Genomic DNA, 16,039 nt, shown 5'->3' on the forward strand with positions numbered 1-16,039 from the left:
TTTTTTTTTTCCAACTGCTTACATTTTCAAAACGTTGCCCCTTTTTTTTCAAAACTTTATACACAAATCCAAGAATTGCACACACAAAATGCAAAGTGCCTCACATCTCTTGCAAAATGAAGCACTGCATTCAAAATATCACAAACACATCTCAAAAGCAAACATTTGCAAACACCTTTGCCATAATATTAATTCCTGTTCGATTTTTTTGTGTTACATAGAGAATTGTGTGTTGTGTTTTGTAAAAAGTGTTTTATGAAAATTAAAAACAGAGTCCAAGGCTGAGAATTAGTGTATGGTTTTGCAGATTTAGTGTGTGGTTCTGGTGTTTGAGTGTCAGGTTTCAGAAATTGTGTGACAAGTAAAGATTTTGTGTGTAAGCAGTTGAAAAAAACTGTAATGTTCACACATGGATAAATATGTGCTATTTGAGATCATACTGTGATTCTTGAGGTAATTATATTGTGTGTTTGTGTTTTCTGAATGAGAAAATGGCTAAACCTTTGGAAAATGAGGGCCTTTTGTATAGATTTTTTGAAGAGAACACTGAGCAAATTGGAACGTGTGTGAAAACAGGTGAAATGTGTTTAATGTTTTGAGAAACGTTACGAAAACTGAATGAATGTTTTGGAAAACTGGGCCAAAATGAATCAGTTATAGTGTGTTAGCAATCGAGAAAAACTGTAAACAGCATCTGTGGGAGACGCTCAACTGTCCCTCACTGGTGGAGACAAGAGCAGCCTGGTGGATGTATCCTGATCACTGAAAGCTGCTCCACCAACAACAGAAGCTTCACTTCTCGAATTCATGTGGACAACAGTGAAGAGCCACCTCCTGAGGAGCCCAAAAGAAAGCTCAGACACTTAGTCATCACAGTGTCACATGGAGCCCAAAGTATATAAATACTGTTTATAAAACTGATCCTTAATTCTGATTGGCTGAGCCACGTTCGAAGCTGTTGTAAATTACTCTACAAACATACACCTTTGTTTACGTTTGTGTGTTGCTCGGCAACCACTTTGTTGCAACCACAACGGATTCTGAGGAACTACATTGATTGGTGGAAGAATAATGTTTTTATTAATATCATTACACTTTATTTGCTCTGTTTTATTTTGTGAAACCTTACTACGTATATGGAATAACCGTTTTATAAAAGCCCCAAGCTTTTAGTCGGCTTCGCGTCGTACCTAACAACGCCCCTTAGCTGTTATAAATTCACTGTAAACCACGGCTTCTTGGGGCTTATTGCTTTAATATATTGTATATAGTTACAGAGTATGTTTTATTTGTAGAGTAAGTTTTAGTTTGTAGTGTAAGTTTTAGTAGCTTAGTAGTGTATTTAGCTCATTGCTGTGTGGATGTTTTTAGTGATTGTTGATGTACTGATATGTGGTTCCTGGGTTGTTCTGGGTTTTAATGCTTTGCTATGTGGTTGTCAGGATGTTTTGAGTGGTTTGCTATGCGTTGACATGGTCTTGCCAAGGTTTTCTGCACAGCTGTTGGACTCCTCTGAGCATTTTTCGTGCATTTCGTGCATGCGTGGTTGTTGGTTAGGAGTGGTTGTTTGATTTGCGGTTGGTTTTAAACAGTTGGCTTTGGTGGGTAGGTTAGGGTCTCTCACACGGTTTGCAGCTTGACGTGCTGTGAGGGCTTGTGTGCATCAGTGATGCTAAGAGCTACGTCACTGGTACTTCACAGCTACTGGTAGGGTCACCCATAGTGGACAGGTCTCAGCTGAGATGCCAGACGAAGACAAACCACCTGATCCTGCAGCAGCAGACTGGCCTGATGTTCCTGGCAGAAGATCACAGTCTTGTGTATGGGTAAGTTTAACAGACATACAGTATATATAAGAGAATAATGATTATGAAATCAGCAAAGTTTTGGATTTAATTAATTAAAATATTTAGTGACGATTAATTGCCTTGTTTAGAGTTAATCCACATTAATCACAGATTTTGAAAGTGCTGAAATGTTTATATGCTTCTGATCTTGTCAAAATGGATTTAGCTCCTTTTAAAGGAAAGAAAACAAAATAGGAAAACAATATTTTATTAATATTTTGCAACCAAAGCCTTACTAAATGTAAAATAAAAAGTCAATGTACTGAAAAAATAAAACTATGGAACACTGAAAAAAACTAAAACTGTGTTTGTGTATGTGTATACATTTATAAAGGTGTACATACATTTAAAAGTGTGTTTGTATACACACAAACACTATTTTTAAATGTATGTACAACTTTATATATTTATACATTTATATAATTATACATTTGTCTTACTATGCCAGTAAAGCCACTTGATATTAAATTATTTTAATTATATAATTTCTATATTAATTACATATACTAAATATACAATATTTTTTCAATATAAAATTTTCAATAATGGATTTAATAATTACCGGTACAATTATAAATGTTTGTTAAAAAAAAAAAAAAAAAAAGTCGGTAGGTGTCAGTCTTGAGCAGTCTGTAATGATACAATATAATTTCTCCAATAAAAACTTAGCTCTTGTAATAATCGCCTTCTACTTCGTTCTACTGTAATTGTCAATTTTTAACACAGCTTACTATGGCTGTCATCTGAGAATTTTTGCAGATGACATGACTCAGAACTGTATACTTAAAGTCTGCAGTATAAGTTGTGAAAAGGAAGGAAGTTAGCACAGTTCCCTGTGGGGCCCCGATGTTACTTAGGAGACTTATATATACTTATATATTCCTGAAGTATTTTTCCCATAGGGGATTTTTAAAAGTCCAATCTAACTGGACGCTTCACACACACACAAAACACAGGGCCCCGATGTTACTTAGGAGACTTATATATACTTATACAGTGGGTACGGAAAGTATTCAGACCCCCTTAAATTTTTCACTCTTTCCCATAGGGGATTTTTAAAAGTCCAATCTAACTGGACGCTTCACACACACACAAAACACTTCTATTATTGCTGTCTGTCATGTTTATTTGGATAACAGTAAGATCAGCACTGATGATATTGATACAGGTTTGATGATGCAATTTCCCTTGATGTTTCAGTATTTGTATCTGTACAAAATATTGTTTTTGTCAAGACATTTAGATCATACAGCTTGTGTATGTGCTCCCTTTCAGTTTCTTTAATAATTTAAAATGGGGATTCACATTCACAGATAAGACCAGGTATCTGATGATGTGTTAGGCTTGAAAGTGCAGCGTTTAACACACCCAGCTGATTCACTGGGCTCTGCTCAGAAGTCAGGCCTGTCCTTCTTCAGTTTAGAGTAGTCCATGTTGACAGTGAAGAGCTGTGGGAAATAGGTTATGGGTTAAATTATATTATTACATATTATTACACTAACAAAATGTACCAAATGGGACTTTTTGTAAGGTTATTATAGGCTTAACAGACTATATTAGCTAAACATAGATGGACATACAAAGATGGACACAGGAATGGCCAAAAAGTCTACATGAATGTTGTTTTCACCTTGTACTGGTCATTTGGCCCCAGTTTGTTCCAAGGCTCTGGGTTGTTCTTGCGATCCCATCTGTTGACAGATTTCAATCAGTCATATATGGGATGATATTAGACTCTAAATGATTAATAGATGCACGCATACTCTGAATTATATTGGAATCTAAAGATTTTTGCCTGTTTGATAATGTAATAAAAAGGGTTCTCACGAGCAGTCAGGGTTCTTTAGCGCAAGGCGGCCCAGGTAAAGCATAGACATGGCCGCTCCACCACCGATGAAGATGAAGAGAGGAATCAACTTCAAAGAGACACAGAATTATAAATAAATGGCTAAACAATGACAAAAAAGCTGAACAACCAATAACCTCCCTGTTATGCAGTCCATAAAATAAAAGACTTAAATATATTTTAGGGGTCAAACCTGTTATCATATTTGTTAATTCAGTTAAATAGTATTCAATAAAAATAATATAATCATGTTTACAAATATCAGCATTCAATTCTCTTCCTAAAAAGCTTTTAATATCAAATTAAACTGTAAAAGACTGTCAAAAGTTTTGTGATTTAGCTTGAGATATAGGCCTACATACATACATACATAGCCTACACATGAATGTTTCTTTTCTTTTTTTTTAAGAATCACTTTATCAAACCGGAAAAGGTGTGTTTCCAAGAATGACCCCTTTAATGCTAGGCAGTTCACTAGGTTTTGAGGGAAATAACAACGGTTTTTATGTTGATTCCGATCATCTACAAGCGGAAAGCTAATTTCTTTGATATTTAGAGTATATTACAAATCCAGTACTACTGCAGCTGCGTATTAGATACTGTACAACAAAGTATACCCATGTATGAAAATGTTGTCCGATTAAACACAGGGCTTTTTCAAAATAACGTACATAAATGTCCGAATTCCTTCGCATACCTACTATGAATATGTTCTATACTATTTTAGGTCTTAAGTCTTGTAAATCTCGATAGAAAGCTGTTATGGCAAATGACTTAAAAGAGGCACAATTGATTTCACCTCAATGTCCTTGACAGCTGCTGAACACTACACTGCAACACAGCCATATATAAGATAACCTACAGCCGGCATACGTGCTCAGCCACTGTTGTCATATGGTGAAATTAAATGATTTAAAAGAGGCACAATTGATTTCACCTCAATGTCCTTGACAGCTGCTGAACACTACACTGCAACACAGCCATATATAACAGATAACCTACAGCCGGTATACGTGCTCAGCCACTGTTGTCATATGGTGAAATCACGTACACAATGTAGCTATAGACTGAAAACCATTTGATCAATGCTAATATCCTCACCATATCACAGAATGACCGGAATATCTCATCATTGTGAATGAAATAACATGAAATCCATGTTTAGCCTACTCCCCACTGCGGCCATTCAATATACTGTTTGCCTTTTAAATCAAACATATTTGTATTAAATATACCCCTCAAGCAGCGGATGAGGATGTATTTACGACACAGCCAACGCCTGAAACGATTCTGAGGCATAATTTGAGAATGAATGAATCATCATTAACAGACAGAACAGCCAGAAAAGATCTGAAATACTTACAGCCGGGTGGCTTTTCACTTGTTTCAGTATGGTACTCAGCATGTCAAACTCCCGAAATATATATATATAGAGATCAGGATTAATGAGAGATCTGATGGTGTTCGTACGCTCTGCTGTGTTTCTGGAGCGGAGTGTAAAGGGATGCCTGATACTAATGCGCTGTGGAAGGACAGAGCGACAGAGGGCGTCCGAAGGTAACACTATTGAAATAGCCTACTCTTGTGGTCAAACCAAAATAAACCATTAGTGTTGGTGAACTGCTGGTGGTATATATAACTAAATTATTTAGTAAAATGCTCTGGGATATGTGTAGTTTAATTTGAATCATCTTTTATCCGAAATTATTTTTAGAAAGTTGTTAATTTCAATTGTTTTAAAACTAGTGCTGGGCAATGATTAATAAATTATATCGTGTCATGTAATGAAAATATGTGAAATCTGACTAGGGACATGGGAGCAGCAGGTATGAAACTGAACATTTGATATAACCGATTAAAAAAAAAACATCTAATTTGCTGCATATAGGCTATAAATCACATTACTTGATCACATGAGATTAGCACTTAATTTTCTTTTGATAATCACGACTGTCAAAATCACAGTAGACTATGTTGTTTCTCATAATATCACCCGCTTGGAATTTAGTAAGACAGAACAGACATTCAGTCATACTCGATTCTACTTTATTGGTGTCAAAACATACTAGAATTTAAGTGATCTATAGAACGAAAAGAATAAAACAATATGTATGTAGTTTCCCCAAGTACTTTCCAACGGGAAGGCTAGTCCAAACTAACTCATTTGAACATAAAGCATTTCAACCAAAGCTTAAAATAACAACAAACATCATGTGCGCAATGAACGTATTGAATAAAGAAATACTTTAAAGTCAGATAATGTCACCATTTACATTCTATAGCTTATCTTTAGCAAAAAAAGAACAAATGTGCAAACAGTACAGACCTGCTAACTAATCTTACATTCATGTACAGATTAATCTATACAAATATAAAAACATTCATATGTTCAAGTTATACAATGTAAACATTAATTAGACCAAAAAAAACACTACTTTTGAAAAAATAAAAAGGGTGAATGTAAATGTACCATTAAAGCATGACTGACATTCACCTCAAATCAAAGAACATGAATATACAGTACCTACTGAAATGGTCTATGACTGTAATAATCCACCCACATACTTTCTTCAATAAACTTTTCAATAATCAAAACAAAATATAACTAAAGTACATATATTAAAAAAATAATACATTTGCCATTTCTTTGAAGTAGGTGGTAAAATACAGATCTAAAATACAATCATTGCCTAATAGTACCATTCAGTACCATCTGGTATTCTCTTATTACAATTAGCAAAATTCAACATTAAACACCAAAGAACTGATTGTTTTTAAAGAATCTCTCTCACGCAGATGCTGATTTCACCGGTTTTTCTCTTCTTACTAACTCATCACTGTCCCACCCAACAGGACCCTGGAGAAACTGAGAGGCTGCAGATCAGGAAGTCCACTGGAGGTAGGAGGGGCTTCGGGAGATTGACAGGGCAGAAGGCTGAGCCTGTGTGTGGGGTGAAGTTCACTTTGTTGGGGTCAGGACAGGAGGACACGTACACGTGATCCAAATATGGAAGGCTGAATTAGAGGATGGGGGGGGGAGGGATGACAGAAGATACACAATGTCAATATTGAGTTAACCACTCAGATTGAGAATAGCTTTATAAATGTACATAACCACATAGCAACACTCTAGCATGGTAGACTACTTACACGTTCTCTTCACACACTCGGATTCTTTCACAACCTTCTGGTGGATCTCTCTGAAAGCAGTAGCTGTTATTGGGCCGTGGTGATGAGGACACCATCACAATACACGAGTTGACCTCTTCAACTGAGGACAGAGCATTATCACAGTCAGTTCAAATTAAAGATGCATAGGAAGGTATCCAGATTTATGAAATGGAAACCCAGGACATGTACTAGTTCAGCAGTCAAAATATACTTGAAATCTCACTTGATAATTGATGACAATTACATCTTTTTAACTTTTTCATATGTTGTTTTCAAATGCTTTTTAAAAATGGATTTTACTATCCCTAATTAGGATTATTATTTTGCAGTTTAAGATCATTTTGAGCACAAAGTATGTGCTTTCTGTAAACTGAATTGTTGCTAGTGTAATGGACCCTTTTCATATATCTGAGATTCTCAGTATAACATTATAAATGTATGTAACATTTTTAGAAAACAAAATCTATTGGTAGATTTACAATGTTAATAATGGTGGAAATGCCTCATCGCAGTATGTGAAAATGGCCCTTTTCTTTCTTTATTCATATCGGGGTGTACTTTCACCTATGTGATATAGTTAAAGGGATAGTTCACCCAAAAATGAAAATTTTGTCAATTTATTCACCCTTAAGTTGTTCAAACATCTTCAAACATGTTTCTGAGTTTCTTTCTTCTGTTGAACACAAAAGATGATATTCTGAAGAACGTTGGTAACCAAACAGTTGCTGGTAGCCAGACTTCCATAGTATGGGGGAAAAAGTCCCATGGAAGTCAGTGGCCTGGTTACCAGTGTAGTCAGTGTACTGCTCTGGTAATCAGTGTAGAATGCAGCTCTCTGTTGGTGAAAATAATCACTACAAGATTGCTCTGGTAACCAGCAGGGTATGCTGGTCAGGAATTTTTGCAGGGTATTTAAAGGTTTTTTTTGAATGTGCTGAAAAAAAACGGTACATTTCCAGGCACAGGACATCAAAAACCAAACTGTGTCCAGAAAACGTGGACATCTGGTCACTCTAATATATAGTTAAGTTTTTGACAGGAATAATATGGTGGTGACGTATCAGCAAGAGTAAAAAAAAAAAAGAAAAGAGACCTACCAGTTTCGAGGTCTAGAGGGCGCTGTGGAGAGCAAGATGTGGATGAGGAAGAAGAAGAGTGAAAAGCTACACAGGAAGACCCAATCTGAAATCCACTCTTGGAGCTCAGGTGAGGAACAGGAGCCCTGTGTCCATCAGGAACCTCATATAGCTTAAAAAAAAATAAAAAAAAAAACACGTTACATGAAGGTTTCCAGTCATGCAAGTTTCAATATGCAACTTTGCATGATATCAGCCTTCACAATCAGTTAAAAGGGTGAAAAATGTTAGACTTACTCCACAGTGGTGAACTGATGAGTGATGTGTGAAGACTTTCTCCAGCTCCTGATCTAGTCTCTCTTCACTTCGACGCAGACGTGACGGCAGTCGAGTCAATGACGCAGCTGGGATTAATAGAGCAGGGGACTGAGAAGAGAAGAAACACAAACATATTGGTATTAGTATTATTACAATGGCTTTTCATTCTTATCTAATAATATTTTCTATCCTCAGTTATTCCCAGATTTTGTTTTTACTTGAAGGCCCTCCAACGCAATATATATATATATATATATTTTTTTTTTTTTTCCAAACGTTTTTATTAACAGAAACTGTGAGTATTTAAATATTTAATTCATTAACAATGAATCAATGGTGATGAGAAAGAAAATGCATATTAATAATAATTTTTTTAAATACTAGTGTTTTGCTGAGCCTCCTTAGTGGGCCCCGGCTCCCGGGTTGAGATCCACCGCTCTAACACTAAACATATCCATCCAAGAAACCTTTTGGTATTTTCACAAATACATCTATATTTGCATTAATCTTTTTTTTTTTGAATGTTTTTTTAGTTGTTTTAATTGCAAGGGCATTTAGGATTTTAGGTTTCCTATGTTTCCTACCTATAATCAGGGCTTGACATTAACACACGCCAACCTGCCAAATGCGGGTGGATTTCAGCAGTGGCGGGTAATATGGTCACTCCCACTAGCCACTTTGGCAGGTTGAATTTTATATAACATAGCTCAACATTAATGCTTGTATGAGACAAGTGGATTTTTTGAATGGGCGAGTGAAAGAGAATTTTACTTGCCTGACCGGACAACTGATGTGATTAAAACAACTAATTAGGGATGCACTGAAATTTGGGCGAGAATGCTTCTGATTTTATTACATTCGGTGCAAACTGTAATCGATAATGGATAATCAACAAGGTCAACCTAATCAACTAGGTAATCAACAAGTAACAAGGTCGGGCCAGTTGAGGCTCACGCAGTCTGTATGTGAAACAATCTCGTAGAGAAATCAAAACAAATGAACAACTGCACACAGAAGAAACATACTGCGGTAAAAATGTAACTTAGTTTTTATATTTATAGCATATAGCCTAATTAAGCAACATGACACGACCAAGAGAGTTAAGTTTTCCTTGAAAACCACGATTGCAAATTTGACATTGATTTTATACAAGAGCAAAAGAGTAGTTAATATATAGTTTAGTACAATATTGTCAATGTTGATATTTTTTGCTCGATTTGGTTAACGAAAATAGTTCCAAACATCAAAGCAGAACAGTCGCACATCTCGGAGCAAAACAGCAGTTTCGTTACTGAATGATTTGCGTTTTTGAATTACTCATTTGAGTCAATGATTCAGTGGTCCATTCATAAAAACAGGGAGCCAGTTGCATAAAAGGTTTAGACTAGTCTTAAAAGTTAGTCATCTAATTTTATTCTTTAAAGGGTTAGTTCACCCAAAAATGAAAATTCTGTCATTAAAGGTGCAATAGGTGATTGTCTTCAGAAATTTTTTTTGTTATGCTGGTTGAAAGTCTCTTCACATCCCGATAGCATGGCGGCGCTGACGCTGACCCAGATCCGGCGTGATGACGTCATTACGCCGGATCTGGGTCAGCGCCGCCACACGCTCGAACCACAAACACACATACTTTAAAAGCATGCAATACATTTAAAAAATGCAAATTATGAAAATTAGCACATATCATATATTACACTTCATTTCATGCTAACACTTTAAGACAATGTTAGCATGAGACGAAAACTAAAGAAAAACACAAAAAGAAGTTTTTTTATATTTTCAATTCATGCTGGATGGTCTGATTAAATTATCTCCCAAGCCAGGCATTCATTTATATATTTAACAAAATTACACAGAAAGGAAGAGCTTTATCAACATACTGTATAAAACAGCCCATCACAGGCACACAAAACCGAAACGGACACAATCACGAAAATGAACCAGTGTGCAGCAAAATGGCATTACAGCCTCAAACAAAACTCTTGAATAGATATATATCTCAAAGTCTATATGGTATGAACCTTGAAAATTCTCCAGTGTGTACCTGAGTGGGTCCAGTCTATGCTGTTGAATTATAAACGCCCTAGATATGAATAAAGGATGTTACAAACACTGGTAAATATAGCCAAAAAGGGATATTTATCGCACATTTCATGGACAGCGAGTACTGCAGTATGCTGCACTCTTATACAGGAGACTAATAAAACTTTGAAGTTTGCTTAAATACCAAATTTACAGTACATATCTGATAAAGTGCTACGTGTGTGATGTTGTAGATTGTTGGTCTATAATTTGGTGCAACAGTATGTTGTAATGCATAAAATCTAACAAAAACAACAGGCATAACAAAATACCATTATATCTACCTAAAACTAAACTGAAATTAAAAACCATAATACACAATGAAATAAGATCAAGCAACTGTAATAAAACTGTGAAACTATAATAACCGTAGGAAGTGTTTGCAGCTGGCCAGCATGTGTTTAAAGCAGAAGAGTTTTTGAAACAAGCACTCTTCCTGTTACTTTTTGCAATCCTCCACACTTCCTCTAACATTTGTGTACATGTGTCAGAATATGGCACTTTAGTGCACTTGAAGGCTTCACCCGCAGACCACCGAACTCATTTGAATTTTATGAGCGTCTAGAAGCTTTTGGTGCAACCAAGAATGTGCTTCCCTAAACTATAACACAACCAGAATTATATTCTAATTTTACGATAATATGTTGCAGCATTTTGATACATGACATGCAATGACATAGGTTTCCATGATAGTGCACTACAGTACTCTGAGGTGCAAATAGTATCTGCCACCATTTACACTTACGTAGTGCAAAATACATACTGCTATTTTCACAGTGTAAAAAGCACCAATTGCTATTTGCACTTTCAGTGATGTTTGTAAGATTTTTTTATGTCAAAGTACATTCTCTTAACCCAGTTTGTTGTTCATTGATTACTATAAGTACACCATCTATGGGTTTATCTCCCCCAAATGATTGTTGTATAGATAAGAATATTCATAAGGCCTTGATGAGTGTAAGGGGTGTTTGCAAATATGCTTTATTTTTTTAATTAAGCTTGATTTTTGTAATTCTGCAAGCGATGCGAGTAGTGCATACATTGCATACTTTTTACAGCATACTCTTTAATTAAATTTGACCACAATTTCAAATAGCTCCATTTGATCTGTTTAGGTTGAAAAAGGAAATGAGGATTGGGAATGAGGAACCAGGGAGCATAGAAGTGTTTGAAAAAGAGACTGACAGTATGTGTGTATATTAGTACCTGATGTTGGTTGTGCAGTTTCTCTTGTTTGCCAACCAGAACGCCTGACCTTTTCTTCTGTTGTAGTTGTTGTTTCAGCTTGAAAATCTGAGAAAAGAGAAAAGAAACAGCAGACGTTTTTTTTCTTCCCCACATACATTACAGAGATGCATGTAGTGCGATGTAGATATATTAAATCTTACATGACTCACAGTACATACAACCACACATGAACTATAGTTTCATGCAATTTTCAATTGTATTTATTGTGCAATGAGACTTACAGATGAATCTGCACACACGTCACTACCATCCTGGAGACGTTCTGAATTTCCCCATGATGCCGAACGTTTGTGAAATCCAACAGCTGTTGTTTCAGCTCCAGCTAACCATGTGTGTGGTGTCTTTTACAAAAATATCAACACTATAATCACATAAAACTACATTTTAAGACTCTTGTTCAGAACATATTGTCATCTGTTCCTCATGACTTTGGAATATTGCACTAGTCATATGGACTACTTTCATGGTGCATTTTTATCTTGTTTTTAAAGTCAGCATGAAATGAAAATTCATCCCATTTGGTTACATCCTTGTTTTACTCACAAGGTTGACAGAATTTTTTTGTGAACTAGTACAACTAGACATTTTGCTATTAACCAGCTACAAGTGCAAATAAAACAATTTTTAGGGAGACTAAAATATAAGGCATATATGATTCATATATGATTATATGAAAGAAAGCAAAATTTTGGCTTAGGTAATGAGGAACCGAAAACAGATGATATTTAAAAAGTGAGAAAAGCTGATGCACCCACTTCCCTTCACATCTGAGCTGAGGGTTAAAGTTCATTAGGATTGCAGTAAATCATAGGCTGTGATGAGCAAACCATGGTACAATGATGGTGTCTGAGAGTACCACAGACTTTTGGTAATATACATACCATGGTACTGCATGGCCCTGTTTACACTGATATTAACATCTGTCCTGGGTGAGTCAGCTGAACTCAACTGGTAATATGGGCTAGAATTTATTATGGATCTTGCATCCTTTCACCTGTGTGGATTTGTCTTCCCTGCCGTGTCTGTCGTCCTCTTTGGGCCATTGGCCATGCAAGTACGGCCACACAATCGCATCCAGAGATACGGTGCGCTGGATGGGAGTCTGCAAACGCCACTCTGCTTTGGTCCTTTCACCTGAGGAAACAAGAAAGCTTGAAAACACCTGAAATCAAAGTGATTACAGTAAACTGCATTGACAGAAAGCCAGTGCTCAATTCTTCATATACTTTAATGAGGAAACAAACTACTAAGAGACAACTTTTTAAATAATTGTTTGTGGTGTAAAATTTATGAAATACATTTCAATATCATCTTTTGTTTTAAACCTTTCTATTCACTGGTCTAGACCATAAAATGCTTCTAATTAATATTTATATGAATTAGATCATATGAATACCAATCTGAGCTGTAAAGATTAACATGATTTGATGATATATTAGTATTTAGATGGTCTGATATGAACTAAACCAGATGATCATGTCTTCTAGCATGACTTGGGATGTTTCAAAGAACATCTTGTGCTTCAATGGATGCAAGAACATGTGACATTTAGTACAAAGGAGTTCACATGATCAGTATCACAAATTGTATTATTTGATTACTGAAATATTTCTTCTTCATTCTTCTCCATATGTCATAAACATTCTTGGTTCCATAAATCATTTTGTATTAAAACAGCATCTTTATTTTCCTGCTTTAGAATCCCAGATTTTTAATGTAGTCCCCACGGTATATGGGACATACAGTATTATACAGTATGCCAATGAAACCATTAATCTTACAAGCATAACTTAATCGTTTAAAGTAAATACACAGCCACTGTTTATAATTAAAATATTAATGATGATGAAGGTGATGATGAAGATGTGTTGCTTGCTATGCACCAATGAAGTCTGGAAGAAAACTGAATATAGATTAAATGCACATACATTTTAAGGTTAATGAAATAATGTATGTGTTTAGACCGTTGTAGCACATGAAGAAACAAATTAAAGTACTAACGCAGTTGCAAACATTCACATAACATTTCCTGTTGATCTTCAAGAAAGACATCCAGTGGCTCAGATCATGATAGTTACTGATGTGTGTAACATACTTCACCTGGAGTGACATTTGTGACGGAAACTGGTCTGTGCAGCGTGAAGGGAACAGTAGCTTTGAGAGGCTGGAGACCTGATCCGCTCCTGGACATCTTCATCTCTCCACAAACACTGACTCTGGCGTCGTGAGCGGTTTTTGTCCTTTTCCAACTGTCCATTTCCAGCTATCTATCCATTCTAAATGTTTCTCATCTAGTTTCTTAGCTAGACCGATAACTCGAAGATATACTTATTTCATCGCATTCAAGTAAACGATTATAAAAGTTAAGAGAGCTGCTTGCTGCTCAACACCGAGTAACACTGATCTCTACCTCTCAAAACTCTCTGCGTCGGATCTTTCATTCATTTTAGGAAGTGGGCGGATACCTTTAGGATTCACCTTTTGATTGGCTAAAAGAAATAGCTGCGTTAAGGTAATTGGGTAATAAGACATCAATCCAGAAATAACGTAAACAATTTTGGCTTCATCTCAAAGAATTAAGTGAACTGCTCATTTGCACGCACACACAAAATTCGAACTATTCTAATACTTTTAAGTATGCTAATACTTGGCCAACTTCCTAATAGTGTGTGCAGTCTGTTGTTCTAAGAAACCTTATGAAATCAAAGCCGGAGTTGTGTGGCGTAGTCGCTTTCTTTTAGTTTTTAATGAATCTATGTACTGTAAGTGTACTCCCAAATTGGGAAAAGTTGAAATAATGCTATTGAAACTTGAATGTGTACAAGTGCAAATACAGTAGATGCTATAGTTAAGCTATGGTTGGCGTTCCGGGCCCCCTCTCCCTTGTCAGGCCCTTGGAATCATCCTAACCTCACACCTCCTAAGTCCCCCGTTACGGTGCCCCTGCATACAATAATATAAAGAATCCGGGGTTAATTAATACTTAACCGTAAGTTAAGCAACATCTTTTACATATTTCATATAGATGTGGTACTGTATTTCATATCTATGTACAGTATAGATGTGGTATTTCTTCCACGGGTGTAACAGTCACGTCCCTGTGGGTGTCTTCAGCATGTATTGTTGGAGATAAACTTCCATCAGTGGTAGTTTGCGTAGGGTGGAGTTTGTGTGACATAACACCTTCTGAATTTGTAAATTGTTATCTTAAGTCATTTCAGCAGAAGAGCTGTTTTGTGGTCAGTGTTGTGAAATTTATATTTGTCATTTGTTTGTTTGAAAAGTACTCTTGTATTGATATTTTGTTATCTATGGTTTACATATACTGTGTTTGCTTTTTTCATGGTTTGGGGTTGCAGAGAGTTCTAGGAATAGAAATATTGACCATTCAAAGAATGTTTTTGAAACTTTGATATAGAGTGATATAAAGTGATCCAAGAATGCTTTTTTTTTTTTGGTGTATTTCATTTTGAGTTTCACTTGAGGAAAATATCCTTTCTTTGACCCCATCCACATCCGACAGCAAGGGCTTTTCTTTTGCCCTTTGTCTTTTGGAAACCTATCTTTTAGAATTTAGTCAGTTTGAAGATCAAAAGTCATTCTTTAGCTTCACTCTGCTGCATGCTGTGAAATCAATCAATGGTCCCATCTTTTTAGCAAGCATATTATGAGCTACTGGTCCCCATTTTGCGTTTAGACACCTCTGTTAGGTTCTTTTTACTGCAGCAGTCCAAAGTGAACAAATGATGCTGACCTTTGACCCATAATTGACACTTGTTCTTTGCTTGACCCCTGGATCGTGGTGACCTTAAATTCAAGCCAATTTGTAATGAGTTCCACAGTGACATCTGGAGGAGGCACAAGTTTGAAATATATTAGAATCATGCGTTCAGTCCATATGAGACTACAGAACGTTATGCAGTTATGTGAGATTTTATATCATGGGCTCCTTTGACTTCTTTTGACATCAAATGGTTAGATGAAGAACACTGATAATGGTTTATATTAAGAGGGCGTTTACATAACACCATTTTTAACTAAAAACAACAACAAAAAATTGTTTTGGCCATTCATTTACACAACAAAGGCCCTTTGGGGGCCTGAAAACGAAAACTTTGTTTTAAAGTGCAAGTGCAAAAATGAGTTTTAAAGTGTAAGTTTTTGAAAATGTTCCCATTATCGTCTATGTGATAACAACAAAAACCCAAACAGGAGTTATGCGCAACAGACTTCCGTATTCTGTTAACCGGGTCTCGTCGCTTCCGGTTCAAGCGTTTTGCATATGCTTACTTAAATATGAAGCAGTTTTACTCAAGATGCCTTCAAAGTAGATACCAATGATAACCAATGTCCATCACATATGCGGACTGATATCTAAAAGTTTTTTTTATTTTTATTCTTTTCACATTTAGATATAAAAATTGAATAAAACGTCAACAATAAAAACAGCT

The 16,039-nt window shown here is 35.9% G+C and overlaps 2 protein-coding genes across 2 annotated transcripts; both read right to left on the minus strand.

Moving 5' to 3' along the window:
* Positions 1–2,952: 2,952 nt before the first annotated feature.
* LOC107745684 (cytochrome c oxidase subunit NDUFA4) lies at positions 2,953–5,291 on the minus strand. The gene is made up of 4 exons (XM_016559605.1): positions 5,057–5,291; positions 3,675–3,763; positions 3,478–3,538; positions 2,953–3,295 (listed from the first exon to the last, which is right to left on the minus strand). Exons 1-4 carry the CDS (start codon positions 5,096–5,098, stop codon positions 3,239–3,241), a joined length of 249 nt encoding a protein of 82 aa, XP_016415091.1. The 5' UTR covers positions 5,099–5,291; the 3' UTR covers positions 2,953–3,238.
* Positions 5,292–5,728: 437 nt separating this feature from the next.
* LOC107745685 (protein FAM117A-like) lies at positions 5,729–14,030 on the minus strand. Its single transcript, XM_016559606.1, has 8 exons — positions 13,689–14,030; positions 12,583–12,722; positions 11,810–11,929; positions 11,547–11,633; positions 8,238–8,366; positions 7,962–8,112; positions 6,844–6,964; positions 5,729–6,708 (listed from the first exon to the last, which is right to left on the minus strand). Exons 1-8 carry the CDS (start codon positions 13,843–13,845, stop codon positions 6,528–6,530), a joined length of 1,086 nt encoding a protein of 361 aa, XP_016415092.1. The 5' UTR covers positions 13,846–14,030; the 3' UTR covers positions 5,729–6,527.
* Between the last annotated feature and the right edge of the window lie 2,009 nt (positions 14,031–16,039).

The sequence above is a fragment of the Sinocyclocheilus rhinocerous genome, unplaced genomic scaffold, assembly GCF_001515625.1.
Source record: "Sinocyclocheilus rhinocerous isolate Xijiao unplaced genomic scaffold, SAMN03320098_v1.1 scaffold768, whole genome shotgun sequence".
In the NCBI taxonomy this organism is placed as follows: domain Eukaryota; kingdom Metazoa; phylum Chordata; class Actinopteri; order Cypriniformes; family Cyprinidae; genus Sinocyclocheilus; species Sinocyclocheilus rhinocerous.

Excerpts from the sequence above, each read along its gene's own strand:
- LOC107745684 (XM_016559605.1), bottom strand. The coding sequence starts at position 5,098 with ATGCTGAGTACCATACTGAAACAAGTGAAAAGCCACCCGGCT. Across the intron at positions 3,764-5,056 it reads AAGTGAAAAGCCACCCGGCT|TTGATTCCTCTCTTCATCTT; the intron begins GTAAGTATTTCA and ends GTCTCTTTGAAG. Across the intron at positions 3,296-3,477 it reads GGCCAAATGACCAGTACAAG|CTCTTCACTGTCAACATGGA; the intron begins GTGAAAACAACA and ends TATTTCCCACAG.
- LOC107745685 (XM_016559606.1), bottom strand. The coding sequence starts at position 13,845 with ATGGACAGTTGGAAAAGGACAAAAACCGCTCACGACGCCAGAGTCAGT. Across the intron at positions 8,113-8,237 it reads CATCAGTTCACCACTGTGGA|CTATATGAGGTTCCTGATGG; the intron begins GTAAGTCTAACA and ends TTTTTTTTTAAG. Across the intron at positions 6,709-6,843 it reads CGAGTGTGTGAAGAGAACGT|CCTTCCATATTTGGATCACG; the intron begins GTAAGTAGTCTA and ends CCTCTAATTCAG.